The sequence below is a fragment of the Vulpes lagopus genome, chromosome 2, assembly GCF_018345385.1.
Source record: "Vulpes lagopus strain Blue_001 chromosome 2, ASM1834538v1, whole genome shotgun sequence".
Classification (NCBI taxonomy): Eukaryota; Metazoa; Chordata; class Mammalia; order Carnivora; family Canidae; genus Vulpes; species Vulpes lagopus.
In genome coordinates, this window is record NC_054825.1 from 146,366,799 (window position 1) to 146,391,407 (window position 24,609).

Genomic DNA, 24,609 nt, shown 5'->3' on the forward strand with positions numbered 1-24,609 from the left:
TCGAGGAGGATGTTTCTGGAACCGCATCTTACTCTTTTCTAGCCATCACCAGAAATATTTTTTGAAATTTCTGTCTTTGGGACACCTGGATGGCTCAGTGGTTGGGCATCTGCCTTTGGCTCAGGGCATGATCCCAGATTCCTGGGATCGAGTCCCAGGTCGGGCTCCTTGCATGGAGCCTGCTTCTTCTCCCTCGTGCCTGTGTCTCTGCCTCTCTTTCTGTGTCTTTCATGAATAAATACAATCTTTTTTTTTTTTTAATTTCTGTCTTTAATGAAGTCTCAAGGGACCTATTTAAGACCTATACTGTGGCCTTCTTTCAGGTACAAATATCTTTTGCTTTTGCGTTCTGACTGGTTTGAACCCAAACCAGTCAGAATATAGGCCTTTAATTAGAAACTCTTGGTGAGTGACCATTAAGTGAGGGACACAAGATCAAGTTCTAATCAGTTGAGTTTGCTGGTGGCTCCATTGGTCCAAAGTCAGTGACCATCAAGACACATGGACAAAGAGCACAGGTTCTGGTAACTGTTCCTACACAAAAGTTTACACATGTTTTATTTTTTACATAATACATAACGGTATTCATTTGTGTCAAGTTAAAGTCTAACTACAGATTGATTAATCCTATTAGGCAGAATGACCCACAACACAATGGCTTCTCCAAAAATGGCCCAAAATATGCTGCTGATTTAAATTATGTCATTTATAAAACTGCTCTCAAAATGCATAAAGAGGAGGCATGTCTGTTCACAAGGATGAGATGCTTGGTTTCCCTCGCTGGGGCACGAGGGTGTTTATGATGATATATCAAGAGGCTCAAGGTCCATCGTAGTCCTCCTTTCCCTACTTTGCCTTGAAAGAAGCTGCCTCTGAGTCATAGCCCATAAAGTCTGGGTCTTCATTGTCACCTTACCTGAGGGAAGCAAATGATCTCTTTTATTTTGTTATTGTTGCTAGTTTTTCATTGCTTATTACACAGTTGGTTTGTTTTTGCTTAATTTTTTAATTGAAGTAAAATTAATTACAATATTAATTTCAAGTATACAACGTAATGATTCAATAATTCTGTACATTATTAGTGCTCACCACAACAAGTATAGTCTCCACTATACAATGTTACTACAGCATCATTGACTGTTTTCCTCATGCTGTACTTTTCATGGTTTGGTTGTTTAAGGAAAGACTTTTCCTCATAACTCTTCCAGCTTTCTCTTTCTTTCTCCTCCCCTTCCTCTCTTCTTACTTTGGGGCAAACTCAGCAACTTTTTTGCAGGGAATACATACTTTCCTCAGTAATAAGATGCCTTTATCTAGGGAACTGGTCTGAGCACTCCCCATCTGAAGTCTTTAATTAGAAACTACAAAAGAACAGTTGTGGTGTTAGAATCACCCAGTCATATTCCATTAGTTTTGTGTGGCCCCATATGGGGTCAGCTCCGTTCATTTAGCTTCTCAGACACAGTGGCGTTTTTGTGAAATTAATGATATTATGTTACACTGAAGACATACCCCCAGAATATTTGCAACACAGGTTTGCCACAGGGTGATAGATTTGACAAGGGTGGGGGTTGGGTCAAGAATCCACCTTTTGGACTGCTGTTAGGCTAGAATTATTAAAGGGAAGAGTAATGTGTGAAAACCCATTGGGCCTCCCTGTAATATAGAGCTTTCCATCCATTGCACTGTCTGATTAATTTTTATTAAATTGATTGTCTTAATCTGGAGAGAGTAGATTTTTGTATCTGCCAACTTCAACTCCATTTGTTTTATAATAAACACATCTTTCCTGTTTTCATTTTTCTTCCCAGCTGTCAGCCAAGCTCAACAACCTTCCAACGCTCATTTCCATGAGGCTGGAGTTTCTGAGAATCCTCTGCAGCCATGAGCATTACCTCAATCTGAACCTCTTCTTTATGAATGCTGATACTGCTCCAGCATCCCCCTGCCCCTCCATCTCCTCCCAGGTGATCAGCTACTGAAAGAATTCCTCAAAATATTTCATTTAATTAGTTTAGTCTTTTATTACTATAAAGGTTGATCTTATTAATTAAAAGGAAAATCAAGATATTCACACTGGATCAGTTGGTCCAGATACACACAAGTACGGTACCAAAGTTGCACTAACTGATCATTTACAAGCTACAGGATTGGTTTCTTCCTAGGCTCAAGGGTCCCACCTGAGGCCAGGAAGAGCAAGGAGTCCATACGCATTATGAAAATTTAGAAATGCATAAGAAAGTCACATAGCTTCCTTTGGCATCAGTCATCTTCCCATGTTAGGTGGAAAGTGAGCATCTTCTTTGCTCACTCCTTTTCCTGAACCCTAGAACCATAAAATTTCTGAAATTGTGTATTCCTTTATATTAATTCCAAAATGATCTACTAGTGATTTTTAACACCTGTATTGTGTCTTTGAGCTGTCCTAGAACTTTCTAATGATACTGTTATAAAATGGATTTGGGTGTAAGACGAGTCCATCTTGAATTATACTACGGATAATTTAGTTCTTAAAGCACTAAAAAGACCTTGTCATAAACTAATCCACAGTCTCTTTTATAGAGAATATATTTCTAATGAATCTTGTTCTTTATCTGCCACAAAAAAATAATGCTTGTATAGTGTTTAGAAACAAGGCTCTGACAGACATAGCCAATCTTTTTTTGTAGCAATTTCTCACAGGTTAGGGTCAGCGGGACCCAGATTCTACTGGATGTTAAGAGGATTTATACAAATACAGAATTCCAGAGTCAAATAAGTTTTGAAAACCCTGTGTTAACAGGTTTGGTTGCAGTAAGCCACCAAGAATCTCTAATTGGTTAGTGTAAATTGTAAATACCCAAAGGGTGGAGGAGAAAAGTATTTAATAAGCATTGATTCCCAAAGTTATTTAACTATTGGAAACCTGTTTTTTTCTTCCATAGATTTCTCAAGAGATAGTGCCCTCTAGAAAAACTTGAAGGAAATGCTGTTTTACAATCACATTCCATTTATAGGTGACAAATCAGAGGCTCAGGGCAGCCCAGCAAGATTAGTTTCTATTTTTGTTGGAGATTCCTTGATACTAACACAAAAGTGAAGGTTTGTCTTACCAATTAAAAAAAAAAAAGAAAACTCAGCCATTTATGTTAGGTGACATGAAGCAGTTGTCAGCCACATGACCATCTCAGTGTGAATTGGGGAGGATCTGGTTTACAGCAGCAGTTCCAAATGTGCTAATTTTGCCCCGGGTCCTCTGCCACAGTTCCCTTCTGACTGCCCCAGGGAATTAGCAAACCCAGGGCAAGGCCCAGCCCCACCCAACTGTAAAGGATTTCCAAAGTCACTTTAGATTCCTTTAGTGCAATACGATGTGTATCCCCAAGATAACACAGGAAATGTCTAGGACTGGTAAGTCTGACACTTCCTGCCTGATACCACTGCTGGTTCCAGCCAGTTGAATTCAGGCAGTGTCTGCAAGCCATACTCAGAAGTGTAGCCGAGCAAACTGGGGCCTCTAGTAAGGGAGGCAGCTTGTAGGAGAGGAATTGCCAGCTCAAAGCCACAGCAAGGGACACAGTCCCCGATTCTCTATCCACATGATATCCTTGGACTTTAATCTTGGCTTCTGAACTGGGGTGGGGGAGTATCAGTCATTTTGTGAGAGACCCCGGGGGCTTTATTTTCATCTTTCCCAATTGACAGCTCTCGGTCTGTTGGAAAAGGAAATCAGAGTGACCACTGGAAGCAGGGCCCCCACCTGGGGAATATCACTGGGAAGTGCTTACAAAGCCTCCCCCCTGGAAGCACCATGCCCTCCATAGACACTGGCCAATGTGATTTTAATTCCAGTTCTTGTTACTCATGGAACTGTTCTTTGCATTTCTTTCTGTTTTAATTTAAATTCAATTAATTAACATATAATGTTAATTATTTGTGTTCAATTACTTGTATTAATTTCATTCAATTAATTAACACATAATGTTAATTATCTGTACATAATGTTACTGGTTTCAGAGGTAGAGTTCAGTGATTCATCAGTGTTATATCACCCCCAGTGCTCATAACATCACGTGCCCTCCTTCACGTCCATCATCCCATTACCCCAGCCCCCCAGCCTCTCAGCCCCCTCACCCCCTCACCCCAAGCGACCCTCAGTTTGTTTCCTATGATTAAGAATCTCTTATGGTTTGCATTTCTATAGAATTCTAGCTCCTGCTCCAGTTTCCAGGACCAGAAGATTGCCAGCATGTTTGATCTGACTCCCGAGTACCGTCAGCAGCACTTCCTCACTGGACTTCTCTTTACTGAACTGGCTGCTGCCCTGGATGCTGAAGGAGAAGGGTATGTTGCTGGCATGTAAATTGAAATACAAAGCAAAAAGCCCACAAAAACCAAAAGGGTTTCGCAATCCAGCCTCTCTTACTTGGTGAAAAACTCTACCATTCACCAGTTCTGAAGAGTGGAAGCATCCGTATGTTGAGAAAAAGGTGCTGATAGGAACGTGGAAAGGCATGAGGGACAGAGAGAAACTATAAACTGGCTTTTTCCAGCCACTTATTCATTGAAAGGAGTGAATTTCAATTTCAGCAGGCTTCCCAGGGATGCTTTGATTAGTGAACTTAGGAACAAAGCCATTTATAAATTCTGCCCCAGGTGATCTGTGTATACACAGAGGCAGCAGCAAGATGCCACTTGGCTTAATGTTGACAAAGGAAGCCACGCTGATGGGAAGGCAGTCAGTGTCTAGATTAGGTTTCTTGCAGAGAGACCTTCCTAGGCTAAAAGAGACGCCCCAGGTCCAGGACTTAGAAATCCTCTCACCTTTTATAAGCCTGGGCATGTAGTGGTATCCAGTCTCAAAGTCCAGGGACAGGGATGGAGCAGGACCACCCCTTCTTCTTTCCTTCTCTCTCTCTCTCTGTTCCTGAGCCATAGGATTAGAAAACCACCATCTGCCCAATTAGATGGAAGGAGACAGTGTGTTCCAAATTATACCTCACATTCAACAGTTACCAAATGGCTACCATGGGGCAGACATCTATCAGAGATATATCAGTGCACAGAACAAAGTTCCCTGCCCCCAGAGAACTTACCATTCAGAGACTCACATCCAAAGATCATTAGGATTGGAAGATAATTAGACTCAGCCCTTTTGGTGTTCAGGTTAGGCACAAAGGATTGAAGGAGCTTGCCCAAAGTCACTTAGCAGAACCACATCTAGAGCCAGGGTCTCCTGAGTCCTTTTCCAGGGTGTTCTCTCCCTGGAAAACCTCTTCCTACAGCTCCTCTCATCTTCCCTTGTCTGCTCAAGAAGCTTCTGGAATAAAGTATCTGATTAGTGACAGCGATGCTATATGTTACATATATTTGTCTAATTGGAAGCTTTCAAGTTTTCTCTTAAGTGCTTGTAATTTAGTGAAGGAAACAATGACCAGAGCACCTTTGGCTTATGTGAACTGCACTCACAAATATATCCTAAGCACTTTGTCCATACTGCTGTCGGCCAGATGAATGTCTGTCTCTGCCTCCTGGAGGTCAGTGTGGAAACCAAATGTTCTTCAATCTAAATTCTGCCTCTTTCTAGAAATCCATGTCCTGAGGGCATCTTTAGAGAGCTTCAATCTCATCTTCTCTCAAACCTAACTGCACTCCTCTCAATTTTCTCAGTAGAACTTTCTACCTGATAACTAACATAAATTTCCATAGCAACACAAAGTGCCCTGATCCATATGGTGTTGAGAATGAGGTTGGAGCACAAAAAAGTCACCTTCAGGGACAAACACACACACACACACACACACACACGCACACGCTTTTGCTTAATTGTTCTTTGCTAGCACTGATCCACATGATTTCTGAAAGTACTCGTATTTACATTAGCACAAGTTTCTAATTTCCATTTCCCTTCTAGTGAGATATCAAGGGAAACCACCCTGACATCTATTTTGATTCCTCACGAAATTGTTGCTGTTATTTTACTAGCAACAGAGTAGAGTATGTTCAGAGGTCATCGTGCAATTATGTTCAGGCAGGTGGGTACATTCTTCAAACACACACACATATACACACAGCACCTTTTCTACCCCCTAGAGGGTAGCTAATTAAGAGTGTCTCTCCTTTGGCAACACAATAATCCCTGATTTCTGGGTTGTCAGTTACTCCCCTGGAAATTCATTAGAAATACTGTCACATACTTATTAGTGACTTTACCATGTGGGCTAAAACCTCAGAAAAATCTCTTTAATAGTACTTCCTCTTCATCAGTACTTCATTTTGCTGCCAAGACAATTAAGAGACTCAGCAACACCTGCCCATATGAAGGGCAAGGGCCAGTGGGACATGTCTCAGTATCTGGACTTCTGAAAGGAGCCATGGCTCCAGTTTCTAATGGGTCTCCTTGGAACACCCTCCCCCTTAACTGGCGGTGCCTACAAGTGTCCACAGATCATCAAATCCACAGTGTATTGCAAGCATGTGAAAATTAGCATCTTTATGTTATGCTACCAAATGTTTAAAGAATTAATTCTAATCCTTCCTATGCTCTTCCAAAAAATAAAGGGACACAACACTTTCCAAATCATTCTATGAGGTTGTTATCTATTACCCTGATACCAAAAACAGACAAAAAAATCACAAGAAAAGTGCACACTAATATGACTATAGACCAAAACATCCTCAACAAAATACTAGAAAATTGAATTTAACAACATATTAAAAGGATTATACACTGTAGCAAGACTTGTTTAACATCTGAAAATCAATTAATAAAACACACTACATGCATAGAATAAGGGATGAAACCCATTCAGTCATCTCAATAGATGAAGAAAAAGATTTTGACAAAATCTAATACCCTTTCTTAAAAAAGCACTCAACAAATCCTATAGGAATATAAGAGCATTTCCTCAACCTGATAAAGGGCATCTATGAAAACCCCACAGCTAACCTCATACTTATTAGTGGAAGACTGATTGCTTTCCTTCTAAGGCCAGGAACAAGATTAAGAATATCCACTCTCGTTACTTCTGTTTTATTCGTTGTTGTACTGGAAGCCCTATCCAGAGCAAATAGGCAAGAAAATAAGATAAAGACACCCATATTGGGAAGGAAGAAGTAAAACTATCTCTGTTCACAAATGACATGATTTATTTATAGAAAATCCTGTGGAACCCACTAAAAACCTATTAAAGTTAATAAATGTGTTCAGCAAGGTTGTAAGATATGAGATCAGTATACAAAAATCTATTATATTTCCATATACTTGTGACAAACAATGTGGAATGAAATTAAGAAAACTTCTCCATTTAAAATAGCTCCAAAAAATAACAAAAATCTTAGGACTAGATTTTTTAAACAAAAGAAGTATAAGTTTTTGTACACCAAAAACTATAAAACACTTTGGAAGGAAATAAAGAGAGCTAAACAAGTGGAGACTCTTGACATATTCATGGATCAGAAGACTTAATATTGTTAAGATGGCAATACTCCCCAAAAAGCTCTACAAGTTCAGTGCAGCTCCTCTCAAAATTCCAGCTGCCTTCTTTGCAGATATTGCTAAGCTGATCCTGAGATTCATATGAAAATTCAAGATAGCTAAAGATAGCCAAAACAGTCTTGAAAAAAAGCACAGTTGGAGGACTCACATTTCCTGATTTCAAAACCTACTACAAAGCAATAGTAGTGCTTCTGCCATAAAGACAGGCATATCGATCAATGCAATTGAATTAGGAATCTGGAAATACATCCTCACATTTATAGTCAATTGACTTTTGGCAAGGGTGCCAAAACCATTCAAGGGGGAAAAAGTAGTGTTTTTAACAGATGGTGCTAGCACAACTGGGTATCCACATGCAAAAGAATGAAGTTAGGTCCCCATCTCACACCATATGCACAAGTTAACTCAAAATGGTCAAAGACCTCAATGTAAGTGCTGAAACTATAAGACTCTTAGATGAAATCATACAGATGATCTTCATGAAATAGGATTAGGCAATGGCTTCTTAGATCTGACACCAGAAAGGCACAATGAAAGAAAAAAATAGCTGAGTTAGACTTCTTGAAAGTGAGAACATCTGTGCTATATAGGACACTATCAAGAAAATGAAAAGAGAGTGCACAGAATGGGAGAAAGTATCTGCATATCATAGATCTAATAGGGGATTTGTGCCTATTATTTTTTAAAGATTTATTTTTTTATTTTATAAAGATAGAATATGTGTGTGCACGTAGTGGGAGGGGCAGAAGGAGAGGGACAGAGGGAATCCCAACCAGACTCCCCCACTGAGCAATGGAGCCCGACATCCAGCTTGATCTCATGACTTATGAGATCATGACCTGAGCCAAAATCATGAGTTGGAGGTTTAAATGACTGAGCCACCCAGGCGCCCCTCTCTTTATATAATTTTTAAATCTCACAACTCAATAACAAAAAGAAAAATAACTCCATTTTTTAAAAGGCAAGAATCAGCACCAAAGGAGAGATGACCAATAAGCACATGAAAAAAAAAATCAACATCATTAACCACCAGGAAAATAAATGCATATCAAAACCAGACAAATTCCCCTTCTCTCTTAGTTCTTTCAGGCAACTGTAATGAAAATACCATAGCCCACGTGGCTTATAAACAACAGACATTTATTTATCACAGTTCTAGAGGCTGGGAAGCCCAAGATCCAAGGTGCTGGTAGATTAAGTGTCTGATGAGGACCCATTTCCAATTCATAGATGGCCATCTTCTTGCTGTATTCTTACATGGCAGAAGGGCAGGGGGGCAAGGGAGCTCTCTAGGGTCTTTTATAAGGGCATTAGTCCCATGCATGAGGATTCCACCCTCATGACTTCATCCCCTCCCAAAGGCCTTTCCTCCTAATACCATCACACTAGGATTACATTTAAACATATAAATTTTAGGAGGGCACAAACATTCAGTCCATGGCACCTTCATACCCCTAGGATGGCTGTAATAAAAAGATAAATATTAACTAGTGTTGACAGAAAATGGAAACTTTTCAGGTGTGGGGGTGATGTAAAATGGTGTAGCCATTGGAACTGTTGGAAACAGTTCGGTGGTGGATGCCTGGGTGGCTCAATTGATTAAGCATCTCACTGCAGTTCAGGGCATGATCTCAGGGTCCTGGGATCAAGCCCTGAGTCAAGCTCTACACTCTGTCTTTCTCCCTCTCCCTCTGCCTCTCCCCCTGCTCGTGCTTTCTCTCTCTCAAATAAATAAATCTTTTTATTTTTTTAAAAAAATAAAAGGAAATAAAACAGTTTGGTGGTTCCTCTAAAGGTTAAACATAGAGTTACCATAAAAATCCAGTAATTCTACTCTGAGGTATGAAGTAAACTCCGTATCCAAGAGAAGTAAGCTTATGTCCACACAGAAACTTTTACACAAATATTCAAAGCAACATTAATAATTCATAATAGTGAAAATAATCCAAATGTCCATCAGTTGATGAATGAGTAATTAAAATGTGATCTGGAGTTCCTGGGTGGCTCAGTCTGTTAAGCGTCCGACTCTTGATTTCAGCTCAGGTCATGATCTCAGGGTCGTGAGATCAAGCCCTGTGTTGGGCTCTGCGCTGAGCATGGAACCTGCCTGGGATTCTCTCTCTCTCCCTCTGCTCCCCTCCCTCGCCTCACAACCTCTCTCTTTCTAAAAATAAAATCTCTAAAAATAAATAAATAAATAAATAAATAAATAAATAAATAAATAAATATCCACACAATGGAATATTACTCAACAATAAAAAAGAACAAAGTACTGAATGTTACAATATGATGGACTTTTGAAACATCATGATAACAGCAGACCCAGGACCAGAACACAAGCAGTCTGTTTCTGGATTCTAGATACTTCTACCCTCTTTTGCTTGGTTTTCACATGTTACCCCAATGTTCAGGAGTGTTCTGACTCCTCCTTATTTAAGAGCATTTTGGTCAATCTCCCTTCACCATAACATCTAACTTTCTGTGTTGTACTGATAGGATCAGCAAAGTGCAAAGGAAGGCGATTAGTGCCATCCATAGCCTTCTGAGCTCTCATGACCTGGACCCACGCTGTGTCAAACCAGAAGTGAAGGTCAAAATCGCTGCCCTCTACCTGCCTTTGGTTGGTATCATTTTGGATGCTTTGCCACAACTCTATGACTTTACAGGTAACGATGCCTCTGTGTCCTTCTTTGGATTGGTGGGGGCCCCTGCCAGATGCTTTACTGGCATGAAGTTTCTGTTATTAGCTCTAATGCTGATATGTTTGTGTGAGCAGTTTTCCACAGCAGTGCTCTCCAGACCTTTTTCACATAGATTCCAATGAGTTTTTGGGTTTGCAAAGGTTTGGGGGTTTTTTTGTTTTGTTTTTTTCTTTTTTTTAGGTTTGGGGTTTTTTTTTGGAGGGGTCCCAATAAGGTTTTCATTTGTTTTTTTAAAGGACTATAGTCATATAGTATGTTTTTCTTTTAGAAATTATTCATTATTCATTCACTCATCTGCTGATGTATGATGAACTTTGTAGACCATATATCACAAAAGATGAAATATTAACAGAATTACTCCCTGGGGAGATCACCACTCTAAGGCATTGAAATAAAGGTGTTCCTTCTCTTTTCTCTTATGAATGGCTTAGGAAAGAAGCAGACTCAAATGATCCTAAACAATTTTTCCATGTAAAAAAAGTATCATGGTGTGAGGACACCTGGGTGGCTCAGCGGTTGAGCTTCTGCCTTCGACACAGAACGTGGTCCAGGGTCTGGGGATTGTGTCCCACATCAGGCTCCCCCTGAGGAGCCTGCTTCTCCCTCTGCCTATGTTTCTCTCTGTGTGTGTCTCTCATGAATAATAAATAAATTTTAAAAATATATATCATGATGATGTGGCACCTGGGTGGCTCAATTAGTTAAGCATCCAACTCTTGATCTTGGCTCAGATCATGATCTCAGGGTCGTGAGATGGAGTCCTGAGTCGGGCTCTGTGCTGAGCATGGGGCCTACCTGGGATTCTCTCTCTCCCTCTCCTTCTGCCCCTCCCAACTCGAACTCACTCTCTCTCAAAAAAACCCCAAAAAACAAACAAACAAACAAAAAAACAACCAAAAACATATGGCGTCTTCAAACTTAGGAAATTCTACGAGGGCAGAGGAATTTTGCTTTTGGCCCTAAGAGGCTGATTTTGGGGTTGGAAGTCAGTATCTCTCATTTTTCAGCAAGAGGAAAGGATAAGTTGTCTTAATGGAGTTCGTGTACCTCCTGACTTTATTCACATATTACAATGTGGATTAGAGCCTTGGACAGATCTTGATGCCTGTGGGTTGGAAGTATTTGCAAAATTTTACTAAATATTCTCTCCCCAACAACACAACCTAGCCACTGCCAGGATCGCTAACAACTAAAACAAATCTAGTGATGATGAGTTGGAAAGTCTGATCCCCCACCAATCCCCATAGGGGGAATGTAGATGAACAGAAAATGGGTAAGGGATGTACAGAAGCAAGCATGGCCCGGGGGGTGAGCATTCTCTGGTAGTGCCTGACTGAGCCCAGATTGAGAACAGAGCTGTCTTCAAGATTTTTTTTTTAAAGATTTTATTTATTTATTCATGAGAGACACACAGAGAGAGGCAGAGACACAGGCAGAGGGAGAAGCAGGCTCCCTGCAGGGAGCCCAATGTGGGACTCGATCCCAGGACCCCGGGATCACGACCCGAGCTGAAGGCAGACGCTCAACCACTTAGTCACCCAGGTGCCCCAAGAATGTAATCCAGAGCACAGCAGACGACCTGCAGACCATTTCCAGAATTTTGCTGAAAGTTTCTAGAAAGTTTCGTTTAAATACCTATGACTCATTTGTTCCCAAAACGGGGAACCACTTTAGCACACATTCTCCTAAACTTCCTTGTTGATGAGGATTTTCCACATCAGTCACTTTGGATTAGAGCTTCTCTTCTCAGTACTTGGCCTCCAAGCCTTTTAAGTCTCAATGGTTTCTCAATGTATGACATTGACCTTTATAGTCATGATGTACCTGACAAGTGGAAAAACAGTGAAAGTATTCTATTATTTGAGGTGATATAGTGCATCTATTACATATGGAATCCTTTGATTGATACACTAAGAAGAATATAGTTTCTTATTTATTATTTTTTTTAAGATTTTATGTATTCATGAGAGACATAGAAAAAGAGGCAGACATAGCCAGAGGAAAAAGCAGGCTCTCTGCAGGGAGCCCGATGCGGGACTCGATCCCATGACCCCGGGATCACGACCTGAGCCAAAGGCAGATGCCCAACCACTGACCCACTGCAGTGCCCCAGAGTATTTTTTTTTTAAAGATACAGCTGAATTCAAATTCCAGCCCATTTATTGCTACATGTGACGTTTGAAAAATTCTTCAGCCTTTCAATGCCTTCCCTCCCCTTTCCTCAACTGTAAAAATATGGTAACAATGACTACATCTTAGGGTTGTGATAAGGATGAAATGAGAGATCTTCTACAAAGGCATTTTATGTGGCAACTGTTTATATTCCTCTGTCTTTTATAACCATGACCCTGTGCATATTTAGGAGAAGTAAGAATGCATCCTCAAATTAATCCTAATAATGTTATCAGATCTTACATAATTGCCACATGCTATTCACTTTACCATTGTTTAAAAACTCGGTTGTCTTTAAATGCAAATAGTGAGCTATTATTTTTAAAAACAGTTCTAAAATTATTTGAGTTCTGTTTTCAGAATTTTAGCAGAAGGAAATACCGTTTGCAATCTGATTTTTCTGAAAAACTGAAGATCTAAATACAGTGTTGACAAGCATGACAAGATATGAGTTGGGTTTTTTTTTTTAAGATTTTATTTATTTATTCATGAGAGACACAGAGAGGCAAAGACATAGTTAGAGGGAGAAGCAGGGTCCCTGCAGGGAACCTGATGCGGGACTTGATCCCAGGACTCCAGGATCATGACCTGAGCCAAAGGCAGACGCTCAACCACTGAGCCACCCAGACATCCCAAGATACGAGTTTTAAATGAATCCATCAGTAGCAAGTGATACACTTTGCTAAGAAAGTGCTTAAGCAAAAACTTTGTGTGTGATTAGTAGTATTCTAAAAAACCAACCTTTTAAGTTATGGGTCCTTTTTTTGTTTGCACACATCTAGACCTACATATAAACATAGGTATGTCTATGTTATATAGAGAAAATAAAGTAACATTCATTTCAGACATTTAAAATTCAATACATTATTGACAAATTCATGACATTAGCTTGTTATTTTATAAAGAACCAATTAGTTATGTAATTATGGGTTCCTTTCTATATGGCCATTATTTAAAATATATGAATAGAGTAAAAAATATTATATTACACACTTTATAAAAGTGGGTGAAATTAATATTACACTAACTAGAATTTAAATAAAAACTTAAAAAAATTATTTAATATTATATTTCAGGAAAGTGTTATGAAAGCTTTGAAAATTTTATTTTTACAATTTGAAAAACCAATTTCTAGATTAATCTTTTGCTGTGCAGTTTGTCTCATTTTTTAAGCCTGCCTGCTTTTTTCTAGAGATGATGGTAGGAGTTTAGCAATAATGCTGGACATCAGGTTTTAGTTTTTGTTTTTAAGACTTATTTACTTATTTGAAAGAGAGAGAGAGAGTCAGGAGGAGGGACTGAGGGAGAAAAAGAGAATTTCAAGTCCGCTCCCTGCTGAGCACAGAACCTGATGCAGGGCTTGATTTCAAGCCCCTGAGATCATGATCTGAGCTGAAATCAAGAGTCAGACGCCTAGCTGACTGAGCCACCCAGGCACCCCACTAAACATCAGGCTTTAAATTACTGTGCTGACTTTAGTGACTAACGAGTATCAAGTCCCTCCATAGGTATTGGGTTGGAGATATAGGGAAATGCTGTTTTTGGCTTCGTATCAGCAAAGATTTTTTTTAAAGACTTTTAAAGAGCAGCTTTAGGGGGCGCCTGGGTGGATCAGCAGTTGAGCATCTGCCTTTGGCTCAGGTCATGATCCCAGGGTCTTGGGATCAAGTCCCGCATCAGGCTCCCCACAGGGAGCCTTCTTCTCCCTTTACCTATGCCTCTGCCTCTCTCTCTCTCTCATGAATAAATGTCTCTCATGAATAAATAAAAAATAAAAATAAATAAATAAAGAGCAGCTTTATGTTCACAACAAAATTGAACAGAATGTATAGAGATTTCCCAGATGCTCCTTGCCCCCACATATACACAGCACCCCATGTTGTCAGCACTAGAGGCGCACACTGGTTACAGTTGATGAACCTATAGGAACACATCATCATCACCCAAAGTCCAAGGTTTACATTAGGGTTCACTCCTGGGATGGTAAATTCTATGGGTTTAGACAAATATATAATGATATGGATCCATCATTATGGCATCCAGAGTCGTGTCTCTACCCTAAAATTCCTCTGTGCTTTGCCTGGCCATCCCTCTCTCCCTCAACCCTCCGCAACCACCAAACTTTTTACTGTATTAGTTTTGCTTTTTCCAGAATGTCACGGAGTTGGAATCATATACTATGTAGCTTTTTCAGATTGATTTCTTTCACTTAGCCTACATTTAAGGTTCCTCCATGTCTTTTCCATGGCTTGACAGCTCATTTCTTTTTAGTGCTGAATCATATCCGTTGTCTGGATGTACTACAGTTTATCCATTCATCTACTGAAGGATAATCTTGCTTGCTTCCACATTTTGGCCATTAGAAATGAGCAGTTTTTTATGTGGGCATGAATTTTCAATTCCTTACATACCAAGAAGCACTATTGCTGGATTGTATGGTGAGGCCAATGATGCTTTCATTACAGTTGCAGATGCTCGTAGTGGAAAAAATCGTGCCAATGGCTCAGATGAAGAACAAGAAGGGACCAGTGCAATTAACCAGAATGTGGCGCTGGCCATAGCTGGAAATAATTTTAATTTGAAGACAAGTGGAGCAATGCTTTCTTCCTTGGTATGTTGGTGCACCCTTCTCTGGTTTATATTTTGTCTTGTGTCTTATCGCATCTTCTGATGGGCTTGTTCTTCAATCTACCTACCAGAACCCAGAGTTGTATAAAGGCAGGCTGTGCAATTCCTGCCTCTTTGCTCCGTCCTGAAAGGCATCAGCATGATGCTAGCAGTTGAGAAGAGAGATGGCCCAGATGAGGTAGCACAGGGACAGACAGTTCTGGCTGTAAAGGTAGATCAAATCCAGGCAGTCTCAATGGTGCCTGAGTTCAAGAACACCAGAAAGAGGTGAACTTGGGATATCTGAGGTCAGCACACAGAAGATCAAACCAAGCCTCCCTCAGGTGGGAGGCTCAAGCTGTGTTGATTCTGTGTTTGTCATTCACACTATGTTTGCCTCCAAAGAGATGATTGAAGGGCCCAGTTGCTTGGGGTGAGTACTTCTTAGGCAAAAGGCTTCAGCTTTTCCGAGTCCCCAGGAAGCCTAAGCAGAGTTGTATAGCCCTGTCATTTTGCCCAGACTGAGCTCTTCCAGGAATACAGTGTCTGATGCTCTTGAGGTGAGAACTCTGTTCCCAGATGAGCTCTGACTCTTCCTTTGGCAGGCAGTGACAGCATCACATCGCCCAGCATAGTTTAACTTTGCATTTCAGTGTAGGGGGTATAACTACTGAGAACTCCACTCAATTCTCTCCTGGAATCTAGACCCAAGTACCATCTCTGCTGGGTGGCTTTCCTCTTTTCCCTCCAGCACCTAGCAAGCCCCCACCCTCAGGACACCCCTGGACCCTAGAAGGGCTGGCAGACAGGGCTGTAAGAAAGAGAAAAGATATTTTAGCAGTGACATCATTCATCATCCTGCAGTTTGAGAAATATTGTATTTTATGACCTCCTCCACCACTGAAACATGTAAAGTTAGCTTCCCAAGGCTCTGTATGCCTTTGACGCTGTTATTTGGCCCAAAGGGCACATGCTCAGATGCCCAAAGTTCACCATTGGGGGATCCTCCCTGGGAAGTTATTGCTAAGGTTTTCCTATCTTCTTGTATACTCAGAAAAACTGAACTAATTTCATAAGCCCTATCATTTCCATCCCAACCCAACATTTCCCTCGTATACTCACAAATAGGCGATTTCTCATTCCATTGGGTATTAGCTACGCTGCATGAACCAAGGGTGCAGCCACATATTGTTCTTTGTCCTGATTTGATGAGTAAAAGAAAGTGTGGTCAGCCCTCAAAAACAAACACTTGGGACAGAGGTATTAGAACAAATAGCCTGAGCCCCCACACCTGACCCCAGGAAAGCATAAATTGTGATTGAAGCCCCAGCATGGAGGACCCCTAAATTAGGGATTGGATTAATTTACTGAACACTGCATGGCCCTTGTACTAGACTTTGGACTGTGACAAAAAAGCTAACTCTTGAGCAGGTAGGATATTTCTGGAGCCTAGCTAGTCCTGTTCTTTGCTCTGAGTTCAACCCTCTGGTGTCCAGCTGGAAGGAGAAATACTTGGAATCTTAGCAGCTTAGAAGCCCCATTGCAGCCATTGAAACTGGGGGCCTGGTCAAGGCAGGACAGGCCACCAGACCACACTGCTCCAGAGCCAGAGTGCCCACAGTACATGGCCGAGAGCCTGGCCCAGACACTGCCCAACACAAACCCCTTGGCTGAGGACCTCAGCTTGGGGAACACAGGTACCTGTGCCAGGAAAGGCCTGGTTCCTGGAAACAGTTCCTCCGCTAGGGAAGAAGTGTAATGCCTGTATTCTAAGAGCTTAGCATCCCCTAAGCTTTTGGGGTTCCCATGGCTCTACTCCTTCCCTGGCGTCCATCTCGCCATCTGCCTCTTTGCAGCCCTACAAGCAGTACAACATGCTGAATGCCGACATGACCCGCAACCTCATGATCTGCTTCCTCTGGATCATGAAAAACGCTGACCAGAGCCTCATCAGGAAGTGGATCGCCGACCTGCCATCCATGCAACTCAACAGGATCTTAGATCTCCTTTTCATCTGTGTCTCGTGCTTCGAGTACAAAGTGAGTGCGAGGTGGCTCAGCCTTACACCAGCCCTTAGCTCTCCAGTTCAGGTTGATCTTGCTGCTGCTCCCATTTGCTTGGGAATGGAGGCATTATTCGTTTTTCTTACTTCTGTATTGAAATCCGTAACCTATTTGCATTCTAGAGCATTCTAGAAATGGTCATTTCTCAGGGGAAAGATCTCTGCCTTCTGCAGAGAGAGCCCCATTCTCATTCACAGTATTTCAGCCATAGGATCCCCAAACAGCATCTTCGTGTGGCACATGTCCACACTGGTGGCTGTTCCTCACTGAGTATTGTGTTTTGAGGATTCTCCCCATGGACAGAGATCTCACCACACTAAATATCCTTCTGCCTCTGTCCTGTCCAGGGAAAGCAGAGTTCTGACAAAGTCAGTACCCAAGTCCTGCAGAAGTCAAGGGATGTCAAGGCCAGGCTGGAAGAGGCTTTGCTCCGCGGGGAAGGTGCCAGGGGGGAGATGATGCGGCGCTGCCGGGCTCCAGGTGTGATGGCTTTGTCCTTCTGTGCTCTCTGTCAGCAAGTTTTACACCCCTTGTGAAGCGATATGTCCTCACAGCATGAGTACACATACCATTGCTTTCTTAAGATGTTAGGAGAATAGAGACAAGCAGGTTCTAGGATTCTGTGCATGAAGCATGGAACGTTCCCTGTGTGCTTGCAAGGGAAAGCTACTGTCCTGAGATCACAGGAACCCTGGAAATGTCCCCCAGTGCATCTTCCATTGAAAACTTGTCAAATGTACAGGTCTCATCCTGTGAGGGATGTGAGTCACAGGGTAGATGGAATGTGGGTTCCTCAAGGTTGAAGCCTCTCCACAGGGTATTGGCCTTGTCTTTGTGGAGCACACATGAGACGCTGGATAATTCTGTTTCCAAAATCATCTCCCCAAATCATTCAGGGCATTATTAGAATACAACTGATTTCTCCCCGGTGGCATCAGAGTGTTTCAGGCCTCCTGGGACCCTGCCAGGAATGATCTCAAAAAGGCTGAACTCACTGCTGTAGAACAGAGCGAAGTGCTCAGACACGCTCAGTCTAGTCACTGAGCTTAAAGTCAGAGTGACTGCTCGTCCTATGTGATGGGACACATAGCTGGGAACTTGAAGGGAGCTCAGCATTTTCAGTGGGGGGTGGGGGGTGGGGGTGGGCACCCTCAGTTAACACCCACACACTCCTCTTCAGTAATTCACTGAGAACCCCAGTTTCATCAGAACTCTCTACTCATAACGCATGGGCTCCACAAGGCTCCAGAAAGGCAATGGTCCCAAAGCTGTGGGCTGTCAGTCAAAGAGCAGGTGGCCGGGGCTGGGTCCTGGGCTGAGTCACATCTCCCATTGGCCTCCGATATGGGCCCTAATTAGCCGGAGACACGGCGCTGAGTCCACTCCACTGAGCTTGTTACGGAACTTCTGGTTATCTTAGAGGGCTTCATGCTAATCAAATTCCTCTCATGCATTTCTTAACTCCTAGGGAATGACCGATTTCCAGGCCTCAGTGAAAATTTGAGATGGAGGAAGGAGCAGACACATTGGCGGCAAGCTAATGAGAAGCAAGATAAGTGAGTCACTCAGCAACTTTGTGCCACTTTTACCGAAAGTTCAAAACTCTTTTTTTCCCAGGCTACTTGTGTTACTGAAACAACTACATCCTTCTAAGGGTAAGAAAACGAAACATCATTATCTGTGTAAATTCGCTTCGTCCAGGGACCCAGGATAATCAGAGGTATAAGGAGTTATGATTTACAGCTCTTGAAACTTTATCACATTGATAAGCATTTAAAGAAAACCAATATTTAGCAATCTCAGATTGCCTGACCAAAGCTGCTGGTGGGGACAGGACAGGGCACCCAAGACCATATAGTTCAAGTTCATATTTCCCTTCCAGACACACGTACAAAGTGTGTAGTCAGAGATATTTATGTCAGTTATTACTCATTTAAAAAAAAAAAAACGGAAATGTTCTAAGTGCTCAAGAATAGGAAACTATGTAAGGAAATGTTAGGTTGGTATTAAAATTTCATGACGTGGGGCATGCTTAGGAAATGATGTTAAATGAGCAAAACCAGGATAGACACTTGATTTTGGAGTAGAATCTTAAGTCTCTAACTACATAAGGGAAATACTTTTTAAGACTAGTAGGAAATTTACCAAATTATTATCAGTGGTTTTCCTTGGATGGTTCTCTTTGGATGTTGAAGTAGTCGATGTTTTCTTCTTTATACTTTGCTGTGTTTCCTACAATGGGTATGTGTATTATTCTCTATATACACACACATATACACACATATATACATATAAGCACGTATCTATACATACACATAACGAATGCTATTATCAGCAAAAAATATTAAAAAATGAAAGAAGAAAAATCCTGCTGCTTGGTTCGCAAGGTATGAGATATATTTGTATAAGAATTTGAATATATAAGGACATGAGACTAAACATGTTGAACAGACCGCTCCTTTCTGCTGTTCCTCTTCACAGCAGATAGCTCCATGAATCTCAGGGTCCACTGAGCAAAACTGTATATGGTCACAGACACTGCCCCACACCTGACAAGGTGGAGTTAGCATATCTCCATGGGGTAGGAAACACCCATCCCAAGGGTAGAGCAGACTTGGAAACTGTTTCATGAGTAAATATAGTTACTGTCTCTGCTGTCACCACAAGAATGCATCATTCTAGTCAACTTATGGGACCTTTGAGAGTCAAATTTATTTTAAAACGTTAAGGAGATAAATATATTTTTATTATAGATGTTACTGAGAAAGCCCAGTTATTACTCTTACTAGTCATATCCATTCTATTTTATTCTTGCTCTGAGTTCCCTGAACTAGTGTTTAAGATATTTAGCACTAAGAATCCATAAATTCTAGTTCAGGCAATGAGCCCTCTATTTTCCCCAAAAAACAGAATGAAAGAAATGTGCATGTAGTTATGTGCTACAGAACAGCTTAGGGGTTAGAGGCCATTTACTCTCTGAGTTGGGGAGAAGAGCCTAACCAGATGTGTTTGGCCTGGGCTATGTAAATTGATATTTTGGAAACTGAGAAACCTTCCCCTTTTGCTTGCAGAAATAACACTACACTGAGCCTTTCTGTGCGTGGCTTCCCAGTACTCCCCATTCAGCTCCCAGCCCTGAGCTACATCGTGGGCTGCTCGTTGTAGGGCTAGAAATCCACCTTTGCAGATTGTCAAGGGTGATGTGGGATTTTCTGTTTTATTTTTCAAAAGAAACCATGGTAAAATTATAATTCCTCCATTTAGCTATTTGGAAAACTTTTTGTAATTAAATAGTGGCATCCTCCACCTTTTTCTCTCAGATCATTTTTCAATGATTTTGGCTCTGTTTCTTTGTAGAGCAATAATTTTCAATCGGGCTATCCATTAGAATCACCAGGGGAGCTTTTAAAGCTCCCAGTGCTCATTAATGTACCCCAGGCCAATTAATTCAGAACTTCCAGCACTAGGACCCAGAAATCAGTATTTGGTAAAACTCCCTAGGCGATGCCGTTGTGCAGTTAGTCCAGTTTTAGAACCAGTGTGTTATGGGACTGGCTGGTAGGCTTTCTAAAAACTAAGATTAATGGCAGTCATAATTGCATGAAAATACAAATGTACTTAATATCACTGAACCACCTTGGTGGCTCAGTTGGTTAAGCATCTGATGCCTTTGGCTCAGGTCAGGATCCTGGAGTGCTCAGATTGAGCCCTGAGTCAGGCTTCCTGCTCAGCGGGGGGAGTCTGCTTCTCCCTCTCTCTCTGCCCCTCCCCCTGTTCCTGTTCTCTCTCTCTCAAATAAATAAATAAAATCTTTATTAAAAAATAGTTAAGATGGGAAATTTTATATGTATGTTACCACAACTGGAAAACTTTGAAAACAAAAATGAAAACCAGATAGAGATCTGCATTGTCCAATACAGTAGCCACATTAGTACTATAAGTAAAACATATCAGCCAGATTTTGACGATTTAGCACCAGTGAAGGAATCTATAAGATCTCATGAGTAATTTTTATAATGATTATACATTGACAGCTTTTTTTTCTATATTGGGTTAAATAAAAATCTTTCAGTTAATATCACCTGTTTCTTTTTGCTTGCTTAAGTGTGGCTACTACAAAATAGAAAATGGTATTTGTGTTCCTCATTATGTTTTTGTTGCACAGCACTGCTCAAAATTTCAATCTACCAATACGTTTTTTAAAAATAGCTTTTATATTTCACTTTTCTTACACAAATATTACCACTTGCAGAATGAGAAGCAGTGTAGAGCACCTTGGCACCAGAGAGCCTGTCCTACACTTGAAAATATTTAAAACACAAGGAAATACTCATTCTGAGCCCTCGGTAGTGTATAAGCGGTAGCAGGGTTCCCACTGTTGGGTGAAGGGGAATTAAGGACAGCTTAAGTGGTGATCCTGGGCTTATATATAAGCAGTGGCAGGGCTCCCACTGTTGGGTGAAGGGGAATTAAGGACAGGCCTCTGGGGCATCTTGGGAAAATGAACTCTTCACACTTCTTGTCTATGGCCCTACCATCCTGAATGGCCCCAATCTTGTCTGAATTCTTCACATTTCCCTTTTCTGGCCACTAAATTTAGATGATACAAAATATCCCTTTCCAGTTTCACTTAGGTTTTATGAGAATCCGTGAACTAGTGCCTGAAACGTTCTGGTTACTCAAAATGGAAACCTCACTGAGAAGTAGCATTAGGCAAAATCCCATTCCCTCCCATTCCCTAGTGGGTGATAACCTCAATATCCAGCAGCAGGACATTAGATGACCTGCCCCGCAGGAATGTGACTTTGCTGTCCACTGGGAGAAAAAAAAAAAACAAAAGGTCCATACTTGACTGAGCAGCCTCTGGGTGGTCTTTGGGAAGTCAAGAGATTGACTCTACCCTGCCCCAGTTAAGAGGCACCACCCTTTCCTAATCCAGCAGTAGTGTTGTTTGCCAAATTCAGATCCCACCCGCTCTCCCCCTGGCCTGTGGCAGAGGCTTCCCTTGACTCAGATCTAGAGATGGTTCTCACGCATGAAATACAGGAATGGCCCAAGGCTTCACACAGCAATCGGATTGGCTAGCCTCATTGCTAGCAGCAACCAATAATTGCTTTTCTCCCCATTTTGTTATTTCTGTAACTGTCGTCATTATTCATCATAGTGGGGCTGCAGATGACCTGTAGACTTGACCTGGAAAATCTTTTTAACCAGACTCTAATCTTGGAAAGATTGCCCTGCAATCTTTTGTTACCTGTGGCCAGCTCTTTGTTCTTACCTCAGGATTGGCTATTCAGAATGTTTCTTTACACCTTGATGCACAGATTGCCATCGTTGGAATATGGCCAGGTTTGATATGCTCTTTAATTTAACTTCTTTTTTTTTCTTCTTAGAACAAAGGCAGAGTTAGATCAAGAAGCCTTGATCAGTGGCAATCTGGCTACAGAAGCAAATTTAATCATTCTGGATATGCAAGAGAACATTATCCAGGTGAGGACAACATATACCTGATCTGTTCAACATGAATATGTTTACTAGAGTTTAATAAGGAATTCTTTATAGATAATCATGAAAGTAGTAAATGTGATTCCTAAATGCCTTTTTTTTTTTTTTTTTTTACTATTTACAATAGTGTTCACCTTACAAATTCCAGAGATACTGAACATTCTTCTGACTTCTTTGACTTATTCCTCACTTAGGTGCTTGACAAGCTGACCCTCATAGTTAAATCTGCCACGTGTGTATCAATTTTATAACATAGATGGTGGGCTTATGGTTGATTATCTAGAATAGGGATGGTAGCTAGGATTTTTGTTTTGTTTTTTGCTTTTTGACAAGTCAATTCCAGTTGAATTATGGTGATGTCTAGTATGGGAGCTAAGATTTTGACTGGACCAGGTTTAAAAAAAAAGTGCTAAGTCTGCATAATGAGGTCTACTTTGGACATAGATTGGTGAAGGAAAGTCACTTGTACCATGAATTTGCCATCCCCGCTGCAGAAAAGTATGGAACCACTGTGAGCTTTGCAGTAATACCGCTTACCATGCTAATTTTATCTCCTAAATGAATGTTTCCAAAATTCCCAGGAAGTCTAGGTGATCATGGATTTTTGGCTAACCTGAGCAATGTATCCCTCCATGTTAACAGCAAGAAATCACTGATTCAGGTAGATCCAGTGTTGCTCTTTGGAGCTAGGACAAGAGATATTGTTGAAACACAGGGAAACCTTAGTTATCCTACTTTTGAGCAGTCTAACATCAAAGTCATTATTATAGAAAAATAAAGACAAGAAGTATGTGGTATCTTTGATATCTTAAATTCTTGGCATTATACTGATTGTATCTCTATCCTTCACTGCTTTGGCTGCCATATACCTAGTAGTCCTCAAAATGTCCCCCCCCCCAAAGAAATGGCACTTGTTTGTCATTATCTTTGGTGGTATTAGTCTTGCTGTTTTATTTAGAAACATTGCTGCTACCAAGCAGCCCCTTTTGTACTGGGAGATCCATTGTGTTTTGAAGCCCACAAAGAAAGCCATGTCTTCTATACAAAGAAAGAACATTCCAAGAGCTGTTAATTGGGCTGGAGGGAGGTATGCATTATAACTGAGTTTAGCAGCCCAGAATTGGGCATAAATCCCAAAGCATCTGGGATCTTTTGGAAATAGGTCTTTAGCTGTCATGGTAATAGATAATGCATGTGGTGGCTTCCCAAACCCTTAAGACTAAAAGACTTAGACTAAAGAGATGGAACCTAAGCACCACTGTACTAATTGTCAAGAGTGCCTACTTATGTCTTCACCCCTCAGCCCCCTGGCACTGCACAGGGATTCAATGATACTCTTTTTCCATTCCCTCCAGGCAAGCTCGGCTCTGGACTGTAAAGACAGCCTGCTGGGAGGTGTTCTAAAGGTCCTGGTAAATTCTCTGAGCTGTGATCAAAGCACCACCTACCTGACTCACTGCTTTGCAACCCTCCGGGCTCTCATTGCCAAGGTAAATAAAGGATGCTTGTCTTCTTACTCCTGATTAAGAGCTGACAGTTTCATCTGGCTTCACACTTCTCCCTTCGGATAGGCCAAAAACCCACATAGCATGGGATTAGGGTACATCAGGGTGAAGGTTCTAAGTCTCCCTAAGAATAAAGCAGATGCCCTGATTTTTTGAGAAGTTATCGTTGAAAGGAACAATGATGACTCTCACACTTGGAAGGTGGCCACAACTATAGAGATTTGACATTGCCACTCACTGGGACATGAGAGCAGAAACAACTGAGCACCCTTACCTTTCACTCTTTTTAATAGCGCCTCTAGGTGAGATTCATGTCCTAAACATGACACCCCTTAGTTTGTCTTGCCAAGTGTCAAGTCATAAAATGACAGAAGATTTAGAAGTAAATTTCTCATAGCCTGAAGAATATAGACTTTCCTTACAAAAAATGGTCTAATGTGGTTTATTTTCTCCCCCTTGATTGGAAAAATCTCAGTTGGCACTTTTTTAATGGAATCTTTTACATTTTTTAAAGGTTTATTTATTTATTTAAGCAACCACTACACCCAGCATGGGGCTCAAATTCACAACCTCGAGAT

At 41.2% G+C, this 24,609-nt stretch overlaps 1 protein-coding gene across 3 annotated transcripts in view; it reads left to right on the top strand.

Moving 5' to 3' along the window:
• Nucleotides 1–24,609, top strand: part of DOCK8 (dedicator of cytokinesis 8) — a 229,953-nt gene that overhangs the window by 174,306 nt on the left and 31,038 nt on the right. For all 3 annotated transcript variants that reach the window (XM_041740118.1, XM_041740127.1, XM_041740135.1), the window contains exons 27-35: nt 1,812–1,967; nt 4,184–4,323; nt 9,974–10,143; nt 14,817–14,962; nt 16,815–16,997; nt 17,369–17,501; nt 18,490–18,577; nt 22,415–22,511; nt 23,882–24,016. In XM_041740118.1, coding sequence (XP_041596052.1) covers nt 1,812–1,967; nt 4,184–4,323; nt 9,974–10,143; nt 14,817–14,962; nt 16,815–16,997; nt 17,369–17,501; nt 18,490–18,577; nt 22,415–22,511; nt 23,882–24,016 — 1,248 coding nt within the window. The remainder of the gene's footprint in view (nt 1–1,811; nt 1,968–4,183; nt 4,324–9,973; nt 10,144–14,816; nt 14,963–16,814; nt 16,998–17,368; nt 17,502–18,489; nt 18,578–22,414; nt 22,512–23,881; nt 24,017–24,609) is intronic.